General features: G+C 43.7%; 1 protein-coding gene across 1 annotated transcript in view; it reads right to left on the minus strand.

The window, feature by feature from the left end:
* Window positions 1-17273, minus strand: part of LOC126272741 (uncharacterized) — a 453259-nt gene that overhangs the window by 155130 nt on the left and 280856 nt on the right. Inside the window, exon 6 of the mRNA XM_049975798.1 lies at window positions 11233-11348. Within this exon, the coding sequence (XP_049831755.1) occupies window positions 11233-11348 (116 nt within the window). The remainder of the gene's footprint in view (window positions 1-11232; window positions 11349-17273) is intronic.

Raw genomic sequence — 17273 nt, forward strand, 5'->3', positions numbered from 1 at the left:
GTTAGGAAACTACTACGAAGGCAAAGATTGCTTCACTGCAAATTTAAACGCAGCCAAAACCTCTCGGACAAACATAAGCTAAACGATGTCAAAGTTAGCGTAATGAGGGCTATGTGTGAAGCGTTCAGTGAATTCGATAGTAAAATTCTATGTACTGACTTGACAGAAAATCCCAGTAAGTTCAGGTCTTACGTTAAATCAGTAAGTGGATCGAGACAGCATATCCAAACATTCTGGGATGATAATGGCATTGAAACAGAGGATGACACGCGTAAAGCTGGAATACTAAACACCTTTTTCCACAGCTATTTCACAGAGGAAGACCACACTGCAGTTCCTGCTCTAAATCCTCGCACGAACCAAAAAATGGTTGAAATCCAAATAAGTGTACATGTAATAGAAAAGCAACTGAAATCCCTCAACAGAGGAAAGTCCATTGGACCTGACGGGATACCAATTCGATTCTAGACAGAGTACGCGAAAGAACTTGCCCCCTTCTAATAGCCATGTACCGCAAGTCTCTAGAGGAACGGAAGGATCCAAATGATTGGAAAAGAACACAGTTAATTCCAGTTTTCAAGAAGGGTCGTCGAGGAGATGCGCCAAACTGTAGGCCCATATCTCTGATATCGATCTGGTTTAGAATATTATAACATGTTTTTTGCTCGCGTATCATGTTATTTCTTGAAATCCAGAAGCCACTCGGTAGCAATCAACATGGATTCCGGAAACAGCGATCATGCGAGACCCAACTCGCTTTATTTGTTCATGAGAACCAGAAAATATTAAATACTGGCTCCCAGGTAGATGCTATTTTCCTTGACGTCCGGAAGGTGGTCGATACAGTTCCGCACTGTCGCCTGATAAACGAAGTAAGAGCCTACCGATTATCAGACAAGCTGTATGGCTGGATTGAAGAGTTTTTAGCAAACAGAACACAACATGTTGTTCTCAATGGGGAGACGTCTACAGACGTGAAAGTAACCTCTGGCGTGCCACAGGGGAGTGTTATGGGACCATTGCTTTTCACAATGTATATAAATGACCTAGTGGATAGTGTCGGAAGTTCCATGCGGCTTTTCGCGGATGATGCTGTAGTATACAGAGATGTTGCAGCATTAGAAAATTGCAGCGAAATGCAGGAAGAGCTGCAGCGGATAGGCACTTGGTGCAGGGAGTGGCAACTGACTCTTAACATAGACCAATGTAATGTATTGCGAATAAATAGAAAGAAAGATCCATTATTGTATGAGTATATGATAGCGGAACAAATACTGGTAGCAGTTACTTCTATAAAATATCTGGGAGTATGCGTACGGAACGATTTGAAGTGAAATGATAAAGCGGGTGTCAGGTTGAGCTTCATTGGGAGAGTCCTTACAAAATGTAGTCCGTCAACAAAAGAGGTGGATTACAAAACACTCGTTCGACCTATACTTGAGTATTGCTCATCAGAGTGGGATCCGTACCAGGTCAGGATGACAAAAAGGGATAGAGAAGATCCAAAGAAGAGCGGCGCGTTTCATCACAGGGTTATTAGATAAGCGTGATAGCGTTACGGAAATGTTCAGCAAACTCAAGTGGCAGACTCTGCAAGAGAGGCGCTCCGCATCGCGGTGTAGCTTGCTGTCCAGGTTTCCAGAGGGTGCGTTTCTCGATGAGGTAACGAATATATTGCTTCCCCCTACTTATACCTCACAACGAGATGACGAATGTAAAATTAGTGAGAACTGAGCGCCCGTGGAGGCTTTCCGGCAGTCGTTCTGCCCGCGAACCTTACGTGACTGGAACAGAAAAGGGAGGTAATGACAGTGGCACGTAAAGTTCCCTCCGCCGCACAACGTTGGGTGCTTGAGGAGTATGAATGTAGATGTAGATGTAGACCTCCTGCTTACCTAGCAGATGCTCTATCCATCTGAGCCACCGAGGACACAGAGGATAGCGCGACTGCAGGGACTTATCTCTGGCTCGCCTCCCATGAGACCCACATTCGCAGCTTATTGTCGGGCACTATATTCATAGTGTCCCTGCCCATCACACTCATTATTAGCGGCTTTACCGCCGACTCCCGTAAGAGTTCGGGCACTGTTTGTGCATCCGCACAGAAAAAGATATTCAAATGGCCGGTGACCTTAACTATATACATATATGAAGTTGGTACCTGTTCTTTCGGACATGTCCGAAAGAGCAGATACCCATCTTCATATATATTTATAGTATTTGTTGTTTAGGAATAAAAGTAGTTTCTTTGTATCTTTCTTTCTTTGTTTGAATCCACCTTATGAAATATGAGAGATTTTCTTCCGGGACGCCATATATAAGCAGATCTGAGATGAATGGCGAATCGTTCACGCAGTATTACGGATCGCAAATGTGGAAGTTCACTAACACAAGCGACCTCTAGGAAGAGTAGATAGCTATAGTTAAGACCAGGGACCTAGAACCTCAAAAATGGCAATCTGGTCGTCTTTTTGCGTGCTGCTGTTTTGCGCACCTATGGAAAGAGACTGAAGGGCAGCGAACCCACGAGTAGGCGACAAGGTGTTAGACGTCTGCACCTCATCAACGAATGTCGAGGTCGGAGGAATATTCCTTCTGTAAAGCAGGATACCGGCGATATTTTGCAGATCTGTGGTACTGCTCACACTGTGTCTCAAAGCAAGTTGTTCACCGAACAATGTCGAACATGGGTCTCAGTGTCGGACGGCTCATAACTGTTACATTCCTGTCCCACCGACATCATCAATCGCTTTTGCAGTGAGCACACGATCTTCTAGACTGGACCGGAGATCAGTCCAAACATGACGCCTTGTCATATCTATAACGTCTACTGTTACATCGGGTCTGTGTTCGTGACCTGATATGCCGTTGTCTAAATGAACACCTACTTCAAACGGGCGCTGGCCTGTGGGGGTAATATTTTTCTGCAAGATTTATTTACCTGAGCGTCCATGGGATCGGTGGTAGTAGGAACCGTTGCGTTTGTGGATTACATAACGTTTATTTCGGACCAGCAGCATTCTTTCTTGCTTGAAGTCTTTCCAGACAGCGGTGGCATTTTTCAGCAGGATAATGTCTACGTCGCCTGACATAATCGTGCTATAATGTCATTAAGACCATGAGAGTGAACTCACATTCAGGTCGTGGCAACTAAATTTGCGTGATATGAACCCAGTGCGGAACATCCGTTTCGTTATCGAGCGCTACCATCACACCAAATATCACCATCAGTAATTTAACGAAGTTGCCTGACCTGCGCGCAGACATGTGGAACCAAATACCTGTAAAATCTGTCCATAATTTGTCGAATACATATCGTTGTGAATCACTCTTGTGTACGGTTCCAAAACAAGGGTTAACAAAGAATTTCTACAGTTCTGTACGTACGGTGTGCCTGTTCCTTTTCTCGTCACAACTTTTGAACGCGTAAAGTTCGCTAAACAGAGCAAAAGGGTGGTGAGGAAACTATACTGGTACAGTTTGATTCAGAGCGAGTTGGAGGAGTGTCAAGACGAGACTTGTATTCTGGAGGACAGCGGTTCAAATTCCCGTTCCGCCACCGAGATATAGATATCCATGCTTGCTCTTAACGAAATAAAGAATACATTGAAATGATTCCTTTAGGTTAGGCCATCGTCCATTTCGGTCGCAGTCTTTTCAAAATTAAAGCTCCTGCTCTACCCCTGACGACCTCGTCGTCCATGTCTGTTAAACCCCAATTTTCGTTCTTTTTCTCCTTTTCATTATATACACTGGAGACCAAAATTAAAGCAACAAATAAAATTTGCGAGATTGCTTTTATTTTACCACAAAACAATGTAAACAGGCGATAGTAATGTAGAAAAATGCAAAGAATTCAGAACGTAAGCAGCTGCAACATCCCTAACGCAGACAAAGAAGTTCTTGTTTTTCTTTTTTTTCAGCTTAACGGATTTGCTTACGCATTCCGACAACTGGTTAATTTGATCACTATGGGGGTACTACCCCCACTGGCAGCAATAGGGTCCTGACAACGATGGGGCATGCTGGGAATGAAGTCATCAGTTTCATGTTGAGGCAATAGCGTCAATTCTTCCTGCAGAGCTGCTCGCAATCTTGGAGAGTGGTTGGTGGATGCTCACGTGATGCAAGCCGTCTCCCTAGTGCATCCTATACATGCTCTATGGAATTCAAATCGGGAGAACGAGCAGACTACGCCATGCGTGCAATATTGTCCGTTTCCAAGAAAACAATAAGCACTCGTGCGCTATAAAAACGAGCATTATCGTCCATCAATACAAAATCTGAGCACTTCGCGACAACTGCAAATGAGGTCCCACGACCTGGTCACGATACCTGACAGCAGTTAAACTTTGTCGAATCACCCGTTCAGTTTCATGAATAGGGGTTCAAATGGTAAATGTAATCTCTGCCCACACCGTTTGGGATCCTCCTCGATATCGGTCTCTTTCCACAATGTCTGAGTCCCAAAGTCCTGTTTCACGTTTCCTCCAGATGCGAATCCATCGAGAACAGACTACATCGGGAATTATGTGTCAAAATAACATCGGCCCATTGCTCGACCAGCCACGTAGCATGTTGATGAAGATGTTCCCTTCTGTGAGGACGCGTCAGAGGTAGACATACAGCTGGTCTTCGACAAAAAAGGCCACTCCGCCGAATCCTTCTGCATATCGTTTGCCTCGTGCTGCGAGCTCAGTTGCCGTGCAGTACTAAGGCGATACTGTCGTGCCCTTACAGCTAAATGACGGTCCTCTCTTTTGAAGTCACAAGTGGTCGGCCCTGAACTGGTTTTCAGGATACAGTTTCTGTCTGTATAAACTGTCGCCACATCCGACTAATAACGGAACGATTCACACCTAGCTATCGGAAGACATCAGTTTGGTACCGTCCTGCTTCCATTATTTCTATGCTCCTCAACCGCAGAGAATCTTCCAGGCATATAATATGTGCGGTACTGCACCGTCTGTGACTATGTACCAGCGACTGTGCATGTGTTACTACACGGCAAACATTACCTTGTTCCATAGGTGCCCCGACCTCATCGCTGGCTATTGACCGGACTGCCACTAAATCGTACAGACATCTGTTGAGAGTTTGTATAATCATATCGAGAATTACACACTTAAATTCGACAAAAACTTCAGAATAAATGCTTAAAATAATTGGCGGCAGCTTCGCTACAAAACATACGCTAAGGGGGCAAAAGTCATGCGATTCCTCCTAATACCTGTGGCAGACCTCCTCTTCCCAGCGTTGCGCAGCAGCTCAACGTGGCATGGACTCATCAGATCATCGTGTATGGTCATCTGCAGAAATATTGAACCATGTTTCCTCTACAGCCGTCCATATCTGCGAAAGTCCATAACTGCGAAAGTGATCTCTCGATTATATATTACAAATGCCCGCCCGGATTCATGAAGGTAGATCTGGACGGGCAGATCATTCGCTCTAAGTGTCCAGCAATCGCGAATGATTGTGGTCCTGTAACATGGCGCATCGTTGGCTGCCTATTGTCTCCAACTAGCTCAACATAACCGCTTCCCGTCAGTGATTGGTTCAGTTGGGCCAGAGTCCATTGGGGCATAGTGGTTTGCTGGCAACTTAGGTCTATGGCTTCATGGGGTCTGCGCCACACTGAAACCCTGCTATCAACTGAAATCGGGACTCATCTGATCAGGTCACAGTTTTCCAGCCACACAGGGGTCAATCCATATGGCCGCGAGCCCAGGAGATACGCTGCAGGCGATGTCACGCTGTTAGCAAAAGCACCCTCGTCGGTTATCTGCCATCATAGCCTGTTGAGGTAAAATTTCAAAGCACTGTCCGAACGGATTCGTTCTTAATACGTCCCACATTGAATTCTCCAGTTGTTTAACTGATAACTCTATGCGAACGCCGCTGGTCTCAGTCATTAAGTAAATGCCGTCGATAACTGCGTTGTCTGAGGCGAGACACAATGCCTGAAATGTGATATTCTTGGCACACTCTTGACACTGTATATCTCGGAGTGTTGAATTCCGCAACAATTTCCGAAGTGGAATGTCCCATGGGTCTAGCTCCGACTACCAATTCACGTTCAAAGTCTGTTGCCGCGCGGGGTAGATGCGTGGTCTTAGGCGCCTTGCCACGATTCACGAGGCTGCGCCCCGTCGGAGGTTCGAGTCCTCCTTCGGGCATGGGTGTATCCGTTGTCCTTAGCGTAAGTTACTTTAACGTACATTAAGTAGCGTGCAGGCTTAGAGACCGATGACGTCACCAGTTTGGTCCTATAGGAGCTTGCAATGTCTTGTATGTTAACCAGGGACCTAGAAACGACGGAGAGGCTCCGTCCCTGCCGCTGCAGCCGCAGTGGTCCACAACCCCACGGCGACAACCGCAGTCCACTTCTCCGCTCCGCCGTCCCACACCGAACCCAGGGTTATTGTGCGGTTTGGCCCCCGGTGCATCTCCTCCCCCCGCCCCCCCCCCCCCCCCACCTGGCAGGGAACGTTTCAGACCAGACGAGTGTAACCTCTATGTTTGCCTGTAACTGAGGCGAAATAAAGGGAACCAGTCCGCCTTCGCCGCGGCAGATGGAAAACGGCCTAAAAACCATCGACAGACTGGCCGGTTCATCGTACCTCGCCACATATCCGCCTGGCGGATTCGTGCCAGGCACCAGGCGCTCCTTCCCGCCCGGAAACCCGTGCGTTAGACCAGACGACCAACCGGGCAGGCTCCTATAGGAGCTTACCACCACAACCCTAAAAGTCTGTTAACTTCTGTCATGAGGCCATAATTACGTCGGAAATCTTTTCACATGAATCATCTCAGTACAGATGGTAGTTCCACAGATGCACTGCCCTTTTATACATTTTGATACTACCGCCATCTGTATACACGCATGTCGTTACCCCATGACTTCTTTTTGATGTAAGTGTGCAATGACGAATCATATTTGGTCCTACTCTGTAAGGCTGCGCATTCTTCGAGTGAATCTGTCGAGATACCTCCAGTGAGCTCATCTGGTTTTTCTGCAGGTGTTGAGTACACAATATCCTTTACGTGTATCTTGAGGTAACGGACTGAAAGCATGCACACAGCAGAGCGCAGATTTTAGTATACATGTAATCCCCATCCAAAACCCTGTAACTCACAAGCTATAACGAGGCGTCGACGCACGTTGCGCAGGTACAGTTTACCAGCGTGGAACCGCGAAAGAACAATGTGATGTTCCACAAAAGTGAAATCCTGCGTGCCTTACGTACAGCCTGATGACGTGTGTTACGCAGTAATGATTTCCTACAGATATGGCCAGAATGTAAACTTGCATCTGGAATTTTAACATCCTATACATGTTTAGTGCAGTTTAGAAATAAATTTCCTTGTAAAATATGACTCATCAGTAAGTATCACTAGTTCTTGAAAATTCCGTCCAAGACATGATATCAAAGACGTATCTTGAATCACCTGGATTTTGGCCGTCTTTAACTATGCGATTACGTGACAATGTTGGAATATAGAAAACACTGAAATCTAGGCAACTGATCTTATTTGATGAATTAATTCGTACCTCGCTATGTCAGACCGGTCGCAAGGATTCTCAAATCAGCCTCTCATGTCTTACGACAAAATGTGGGATACGATGGTAACATAACATATACTTTACTGCCAATAATTACGACATACGATATAAATATTATGCTGTTCGTTTATTCTTAGGGTTTTACCTTGAACCATAGACTGTGCAAGATTGAGGTTTCCATTAGGAATAACTTTCCTCCATCGTAAGTGAGAAACCTCCACCATATGTCATTTAAGAACAATTTTATTGCAGCTCTTTTTCTTTTCTCCGCTCAGTATTCTAACTGGTTCGATTCGGCCCGCCACTAATTCCTCTCCTGTGGCAACCTCTTCATCTCAGAGTAGCATTGGCGCCCTATATTTCTATTTATTAGATGTTTCCAATTTCTGTTTTCCCCTACAGTTTTTACCACCTACAACTCCCTCTAGTAGACTGCTATGGAAGTGAATCAGAACACGTCATATCACCCTGCTCCTTGTTGTCAGTGTTTATCATATGTTTCTTCAGAGAGTCTGACGAGGACCCTATCATTACAGTCAATCTAATTTTCAACATCCTTCTATAGACCCTCATCTCGGAAACATCGATTCTCCTCTTTTACAATTGTCCCATGGTTTATGATTCACATCTATACAATATTATACTCCAAATTTTTATTCTCAAAAATTTCTTTCTCAGATTTGATATTAGACATTTTTCTTGACAAGGAATCCCCTCTTTGTCTGTGCTAATATGCTTTGTGTTTTTTGTCTTTCATCTGCTTAAGTGAAATGATGCGAGATGTTCCAAATTCCGAGAAAAATAGGGGATACCTACAGGAAAAGACGGATAATATACAACAGATACAGGAGTCACGAGGCAACTAGAAGAATGGAACACCAAGAAAGAAAAGCTCCGATTAAAAGGAGCGTACACAGGAACGTAGTTTTTCGCCCCTACTGTTCAAACTATGCATCGAAGAAGCAATGACGGGAATAAAAGGAAAGGTTCTAGAGTGGAACCAAAATTCAGGTTGAAAGGATATAAGAGATAAGATTCGCTTATGGCACTGTCAGTAAAAGTGAAGTGATGAATAATTACAAGATCTGCTAAATGGATTGAACAGTCTAATAATTACAGAATATGGACTGAGAGTAAATCGAAGAAAGACGAACGAAAGGAGAAGCAGCAGAAATGAGAACAGCGACAAACATCAGAATTAGTGATAATGAGGTAGCTTATGTTGGCAGCAAAATAATGCATGAGGGACAGAGCAAAAAGGATATAAAAAGCAGACTAGCACTGGAAAAAGGGCATTCCTGGTGAAGAGAGCTCTATTAATGACAAACATAAGCCTTAATAAATGTGACGAAGAGGTTTCTGGAAATGTACGGTTGTAGTACAGCATTCAGTAGTAGTGAAACATGGGCTGTGGGAAAACCGGAAAAAAGAGGTAATGCTACAGAGGAACATTAAAAATTAGGTGGAATGATAAAGTGAGGAAATAGTAAGTTCTCCAGAGACTCGTTGAGGAAAGGAAAATGGGGCAGGATGGTAGGACATGTTTTAAGACATCATGGAATAACTTCCATCGTGCTACAGGGAGATGCAGAGGGTGAAACACAACAGAAAAACAGAAATTAGAATACATCTACGAAATAACTGAGAACGTAGGTTGTAAGGGCTACTCTGAGATGAAGAGGGATTCGTGTGCGGGTCGTATCAAGCTAGTAAGAAGACTGATAACACAAAAATGAGCAAATAAATAAATAAGAGAAATAAAGAAGATGGATGTTGTTTCTCTACGCAGAATCACCAACGCCGATGCGCTATAAATACATGCCTCAGGCGCATTGTTCTCTCAGGATGTAGCACCGCCTGAAAGTCACTGCTTCCGAACGCACGTTAAACGATCAAGTCAGGATCCTGAATAGGACCAGGCTTACTAAAGGCTGTTTCTGAGAAAACCTTTGAGTTTGTGGCACCTAACTTTTTCTACAGTTTTGCTGCCTGCACCACTTTGGCCATGAGAATGGCTCTGAGCACTATGGGACTTAACATCTGAGGACATCAGTCCCCTAGAACTTAGAACTACTTAAACCTAACTAACCTAAGGACATCACACACATCCATGCCCGAGGCCGGATTCGAACCTGCGACCGTAGCAGTCGCGGTTCCAGACTGAAGCGCCTAGAACCGCTCGGCCACTCTGGCCTGCGCCATCAGAATCCTAAGTAGAATAAGACCTATAGAGATAGCGACATTCCCTGGGAATTACTGAGATCCCAGGGAGAGACAGCCGTGACGAAACTATTTCATGTGGCGAAATGCCTTAGACCTCAAGAACCATGTAATATTTCCAACTCCAAATCAGGTAGGTGCTGACAGGTGCATATGTTATCAATTATCCGTATAATAATTCGTGACTGCAATTTATCGATACAAATTATTTACAGAAGAATGGAAAAGCTGGCAGATGATAGCCTCGCGGAAGATCAGTTGGGATTTCGGACAGATATAAGAACACGTCAGACAGTACTGACTCTACTACTTATCTTACAAGATAGCCACATCTACATTTATAACATTTTTCCACATTTAGACAAGGAAATTGACGATGTTGACGGGAATACGATGAATGTAGCACAAATATGAGACAGAAACCCGAATCTAGTTAATGACTCGAGTGACACAGAAGCAACGCAGTGGCTGGGAATGACACAGGGATGTAGCCTAGTCCCTACAGTATTCAGTCTGTACATCGAACAAGCAGTAAAGGAAACAAAAGAAAAATTTAGAATAAGAATTAAGGTTCAGGGAGAAGCATACCGATGACACTGCAATTCTTTCAGAGAAGGCAAAGAACTTGGGAGAGCAGTTAAAAGGAATGATTACATCTTGAATAGAGGTTATAAGATGAACAGCAGTAATAGTAAAATAAGGACAATGGAGTGTACTTCAATTAAATCAGGATATTGTGAAGGAAATACAGATTAGGAAATTACATAGTAAACGAAGTGGATGAGTGCTACTATTTGGGCAGTAAAATAATTGGTGTTGGCAGTAGTAGAAGGAGAACTGAATGCAAAGTAAAGATAGTACGAAGAGCGTTTCTTAAAAATAGTACATTGTTAATATCTTATATAAAACTAAGTCTTCCATGGAGGTATTACTTTGGAGTGTAGCTTTGTATGGAAGTGAGACGAAGATGATAAACAGTTCAGACAAGAAGAAAGTATAATTTTTTGGAAATTGGTGCTACATAAGTATGGTGATGATCAGATGGGCAGATCGAGTAACCGATAAAGAAGTACGAGTTCGAAGTGGGGGGAGAGGGAGGGGTGAAGTTTAAGTCACTGCTTGACTTAAACAGGGTATAGCTTCCCAGAACAAACTGAGAGGCATGAATGAAACGTCAATTTAAAATGCACCGAACTGTGAGAGGTAAAATTTGCAGGTGGGGACAAAAGGATGAATACGATAAGCAGTTTGATATAAATGAAGGTTGCAGTAGCTGTTCGTAGATGAAGAGACAGATAATAGCGGGGTCAACTGCCAGTCTTCCGACTGAAGACGAAAGCTACAACCACGATTCAAGTCCTAAGCATTTTGGATCGCTCTCTACAACGTGCCAACAAAGCAGCAGAACGCAAAAGGATGGAGAATACATGTCTACCTGTACTCACCGGTGTGCTCGATCCTGCGCCCACCGCGAGCCTGAAAGCCGGCGGCCTGTGCGCTGTTGGAAGGCGTGAAGCTGAAGTAGGCCAGGAACTGCGACCGCAGCGTCTGGTCCGAAATCCTGCAACACGGAGTGAGGGCTATTTCTCCCCAGGCAAACGCGTTACCTGCTACACTGAGACAGTGTTTGTACTTTCCTCAAATGGTTGAATCTCACCTATTAATCTTCTTCATCTACATCTACTTATATACTCCACTAGCCACCAAGCGGTGTGTGGCAGAGGGCATAATTCGCGCCAAAGGTTATTTACCCCCAACTGTTCCACTCGCGGATAGTGAGACGGAAAAACCACTGTCTGAACGCCTCAGTACGAGCTCTAATTACCCTTACCTTTGAATGGTGATCATTTCGCGATATGAAAGTTAGTGGTAATTTAGTGAGCAGCCCCTTCCGTCGTCTATCTGCAAGTGTGTTAGACTTTAAACTGTCTATGAAATGTGTAATGCTCTCGTGATGGCTAAATGTACCAGTCTTCTTTGGGCCTTCTCAACCTCTTGAATCAGACCCAACTGGCAAGGGTCCCATACAGACGAACAATACACCAAGACTGTACGAACTAACGTATTGTAATCTATTTCATTTTTTGAAGGATTGCATAGCTTCAGGATTATACCAATAAATAGCAATCTAGAGTTCGACTTGCCCGTTACTTGTGTAATCTGATCAATCCATTTGAGATCATTTCGAATAGTCACACCCAGATACTTGACGGATGTTACAATGTCCAAATGCTGAGCATTTATTTTTTACTCGTACATCAATGGGGATTTTCGTCTTGCTTTAAGGAGTAGATTACACTTACTAATATTGAGAGATAACTCCCTGTCATTCATTACACGACGCATTTATTTTCTTCAAATCCTCATTGATTTGTTCACAACTTTCTGTGATACTATTTTCCTGTAGACTACAGCATCATCGGCAGACAGTCTAATGCCGCTGTCAATACCATCAACCAGATCGTTTATGTAAATCCTAAAAAGCAGCAGACCTATTTTACTGCCCTGAGGCACACCTGATATTACGCTTGTTTCTGTTGAAATCGCCACGTTCAGGGCGACATACTGCTCCGTCTGTTAGAAAACTATCTATCCAACCGCATATATCATCGGATAGGCCGTAAGCGAGCACTTTTTCGAGGAAACGACAGTGAGGAAATGAGTCGAACGCCTTTCGAAAGTCAAGAAATATGACATCGACTTGGGAGACGGTATCTAGAGCCTGTTGTATAGCATGTACAAAGAGGGCCAGCTGTGTCTCGCCTGACCGCTTTTTCCTAAAACCGTGCTGGTTTCTGCAGATGAGCTTCTCAGAGTCTATAACGGTCATTATGTCTGAGCACAAAATGTGTTCCATTATTCTGCAACAAGTCGATATCAGTGAAATTGGCCGGTTTATGTGCATCCGATTTTCTACATTTCTTACAGATTGCTATGACCTGGACTTTGTTCCAGTCCTGTGGAACTTTCCGCTGTTCCAATGATCTCTGATAGATGATGCATAAGAATGAGGCTATATTTGTAGCATAGTCAACATAAAATCCAACGGGGATACCGTCTGGGCCAGATGCCTCACTGGCGTCTATGGATCTTAACTGTTTTGCAATCCTAGATACACTAAACACTATGTCAGCTATCCTTGCGTTTGAACGATAATTGAAAGGAGGAATGGTGCTGCAGTCCTCTACAGTAAACGAGTTTTTGAAAGCTAGATTTAGTATTTCGGCCTTATGTTTATTATCGTCAGTTACACTGTCCGTACTGTAGTCTTTCCTACAACCGACTTTGTTCTCGTTCTACGTCGCTTTGCAACGTTACGCCTAGAAATATAATCGACTTGAATGTGTAAGCAGCACACTAATAATAAGGTATTCGAAAACTGTAATATAGTTTTCCTACCCATGTAAATTAATTTATTGTCGTTTAGAGTAAACTGTTATTCATTACATCAGATAGAAATTCTGTCCAAAAGCATATGCAGTCTTCTACAGTGACTCAGACGATATTTTCCTGTGCACTACAGCAAACAATAGCAGATAGCTCTTCACCACAACCGTCTGACCATTTACGTATGCAGACAACAAAAGCGGTCAGATCACAATGCCCTGGGGCACTACTGACTCTGTTTCGTCTCCCACGATCATTTGTTGCCCAGACTCATACAACACTGTACGTTATATCACACAGTAAAAGTAAAATGGGGCATGCTTTTTGGAACCGTAACAGAACTACAGATGTTGTCAATATACATTTACTGCTTATAATAGACGGTCAACAGCAGTTTTAGATTGTCCGCTAACGACGCTGTTGATTAGTTAGAAATGCAGTCGGAAGACAAAGATCGTAAGAAAATGCAGCGAGAGTTGGACGAATTTACCACCTGTTGGTAATTATGACCGCTATTTAAACATGAACAGATGCAAGAGGAGGAGCCGAAAATATCCGATTACAAGATTAGTGGTACATTATCGAAGTTCATCAAACGTTTCAACATAGAGTGGTAATACTAAGAACTGAGCAGAAATGAGACCAACAAATAAAATCAGGAGGAAAGAAGCTAAATGGAAGACTAGCATTTTTAGGGATGGTTCTGGGGAAGATGAAATACAAGACGGCTCCCAGCTTCCGAGTACTGCTCCTTGGTTTCCATTTCTTCATGAGTAGACATGACAGGAGATGCTTAGTCGCGTGTAGGTTCGTCACATGTAGGTATCCTCTCATATTAAAATGTGGCACACATGCCGAGGGAACCTTTTGGAAGAAAGGCGAGGTTTTCTTGAAACTTTTTTGTAATTCTGGAGATTTGGTATATGGCTAAGATTAGAGAACAGCTTTTCACCTATGGTCTTTAGGATATAGTCCGGGAGAAATATGAACAGTAATTTTTATGCAAATGGTACACGGCAGTGTAAGCTCCCTAGAACTTTTTAATGTTATAGTTTGTTAATATACAGATATCTATCTGACTGAGTATTAAAAGAACTTCAGTCATCATAGGATTAAACCTGATATATACAAACACAAACGCGATGATTGGTCAGCAGCCGTAGAAGACGTACGCTGGTGTTGTTAAGCTCTTGGGAGTAGGTTCAAATGGGTTTCAAATGGCTCTGAGCACTATGGGACTTAACAGCCTTGGTCATCAGTCCCCTAGAACTTAGAACTACCTAAACCTAACTAACCTAAGGACAGCACACAACACCCAGTCATCACGAGGCAGAGAAAATCCCTGACCCCGCCGGGAATCGAACCCGGGAACCCGGGCGCGGGGAGCGAGAACGCTACCGCACGACCACGAGCTGCGTATTGCATATCTTATTACTTTTGCTACTGCAAATGAAACTTTAAGAGATTCTAATATGTTAACAGTCATCAAAGTTTTTCTTAATAATACTATAGCTACGTGATTTTTATTTTAAATCCAGTGTGCAATGGCAGACTCGGTGAAAGCTATTATTTTGCGGTGTATGTGATAGTCACTCTGTTAATACATATTGTGAAAATGGTTGACGCTGTTTCTTCTCCGCTGGAAACAACTGCGTGGAACTCGGTTAAAAATGGCGAGAAAAACGTCTTATTAATGTTTCGTTTTGTGATAGAAGAAGAAACAGGAGTCGATTTAGAAGAGATAGGGGATCCAGTATTAGAATCGGAATTTAAAAGAGCTTTGGGGGAGTTACGGTCAATTAAGGCAGAAGGGATAGATAACATTCCATCAGAATTTCTAAAATCAATAGGGGAAGAGGCAGCAAAACGACTATTCACGTTGGTGTGTAGAATATATGAGTCTGGCGACATACCATCTGACTTTCGGAAAAGCATCATCCACACAATTCCGAAGACGGCAAGAGCTCACAAGTGCGAGAATTATCGCACAATCAGCGTAACAGCTCATGCATCGGAACTGCTTACAAGAATAATATACAGAAGAATGGAAAAGAAAATTGAGAATGCGCTATGTGACGATCAGTTTGGCTTTAGGAAAAGTAAAGGCACGAGAGACGCAATTCTGACGTTACGGGTAATAATGGAAGCAAGACTAAAGAAAAATCAAGACACGTTCATAGGATTTGTCGACCTGGAAAAAGCGTTCGACAATATAAAATGGTGCAAGCTGTTCGAGATACTGAAAAAAAAGTAGGGGTAAGCTATAGGGAGAGACGGGTCATATACAATATGTACAACAACCAACAGGGAATAACAAGAGTGGACGATCAAGAACGAAGTGCTCGTATTAAGAAGGGTGTAAGACAAGGCTGTAGCCTTTCGCCGCAACTCTTCAATCTGTACATCGCGGAAGCAGTTATGGAAATAAAAGAAAGATTCAGGAGTTGAATTAAAATACATGGTGAAAGGATATCAATGATACGATTCGCTGATGACATTGCTATCCTGAGTGAAAGTGAAGAAGAATTAAATGATCTGCTGAACGGAATGAACAGTCTAATGAGCACACAGTATGGTTTGAGAGTAAATCGGAGAAAGACGAAGGTAATGAGAAGTAGTAGAAATGAGAACAGCGAGAAACTTAACATCAGGATTGATGGTCACGAAGTCAATGAAGTTAAGGAATTCTGCTACCTAGGCAGTAAAATAACCAATGACGGACGGAGCAAGGAAGACATCAAAAGCAGACTCGCTATGGGAAAAAAGACATTTCTGGCCAAGAGAAGTCTACTAATATCAAATACCGGCCTTAATTTGAGGAAGAAATTTCTGAGGATGTACGTCTGGAGTACAGCATTGTATGGTAGTGAAACGTGGACTGTGGGAAAACCGGAACAGAAGAGAATCGAAGCATTTGAGATGTGGTGCTATAGACGAATGTTAAAAGTTAGGTGGACTGATAAGGTAAGGAATGAGGAGGTTCTACGCAGAATCGGAGAGGAAAGGAATATGTGGGAAACACTAATAAGGAGAAGGTACAGGATAATAGGACATCTCCTAAAACATGAGGGAATGACTTCCATGGTACTAGAGGGAGCTGTAGAGGGCAAAACTGTAGAGGAAGACAGAGATTGGAATACATCCAGCAAATAATTGAGGACGTAGGTTGCAAGTGCTACTCTGAGATGAAGAGGTTAGCACAGGAAAGGAATTCGTGGCGGGTCGCATCAAACCAGTCAGTAGACTGACGACTAAAAAAAAAAAGTTTCAGATGAGTAAAGTTCGGTGGCCAAGATGTCAAGCTCCTCGTATCATCGTGTTACGATTCGATTTTGGCGTTGTGACCAGTCCAGCTATCCTGATGGAAAAATTTGGAAATTAGTGGTAAGGACTATGGCACCAAACGGCTAAGGCCATCGGTCCCTAGGCTTCCGCACTACTTAATCTATGCCCGAGGGAGGACTCGAACCTCCGATGGGGGAGACGGTGGCGGCGGGGGGATGGGGGGGGGGGGAGAGCCGCTCCTGATGGAAAATACCATCGCCATCGGGGAAGACGGTAATCATGAAGTGTGGTCTAAAATAATATCCATATGCTTCGTAGTTGGTATGGTGCCTTCGAGCATGTTGCGTGCAGGCGTTCGCCTGACTGACGGCGTATCTGACGGAAGACTCGACCTGGTATAACAAGAAACTACAGGTCTTCATTAAAGAACGTTCCACTCTCGATTATTCGGCTCCTCTTAAGCCGCACACAGTCAGGGCTAAACGGGCTTTACAAGTTTTACAGAGTGATGCTACCAGTTACAGCTAATATTGTGAGGTGGAAATGTGAACACGTAGGACGTGGATTCCAGCAGAGCTCCCTCTTCAACGAAGGGCGCTAAACAGTCTGCTCCGCAACACTTGTGTCTATGCCAGCATTGTGCTCTGTCTTCAGATTTTCCAACGGTAGGCGCCTACTCCGCTTTACAGAGCGGTCGAAACCTGCGATCTGAGCATGAGGCGTGGACGTAAACCTTGTCGCCTACTCGCGGTTGCATCGTCCATCAAGCAGATTTCATTGATGGAATCGACGTCTCACGCGAACGATCAACCAG

This window comes from Schistocerca gregaria, chromosome 5 (genome assembly GCF_023897955.1).
Source record: "Schistocerca gregaria isolate iqSchGreg1 chromosome 5, iqSchGreg1.2, whole genome shotgun sequence".
Lineage (NCBI taxonomy): Eukaryota > Metazoa > Arthropoda > Insecta > Orthoptera > Acrididae > Schistocerca > Schistocerca gregaria.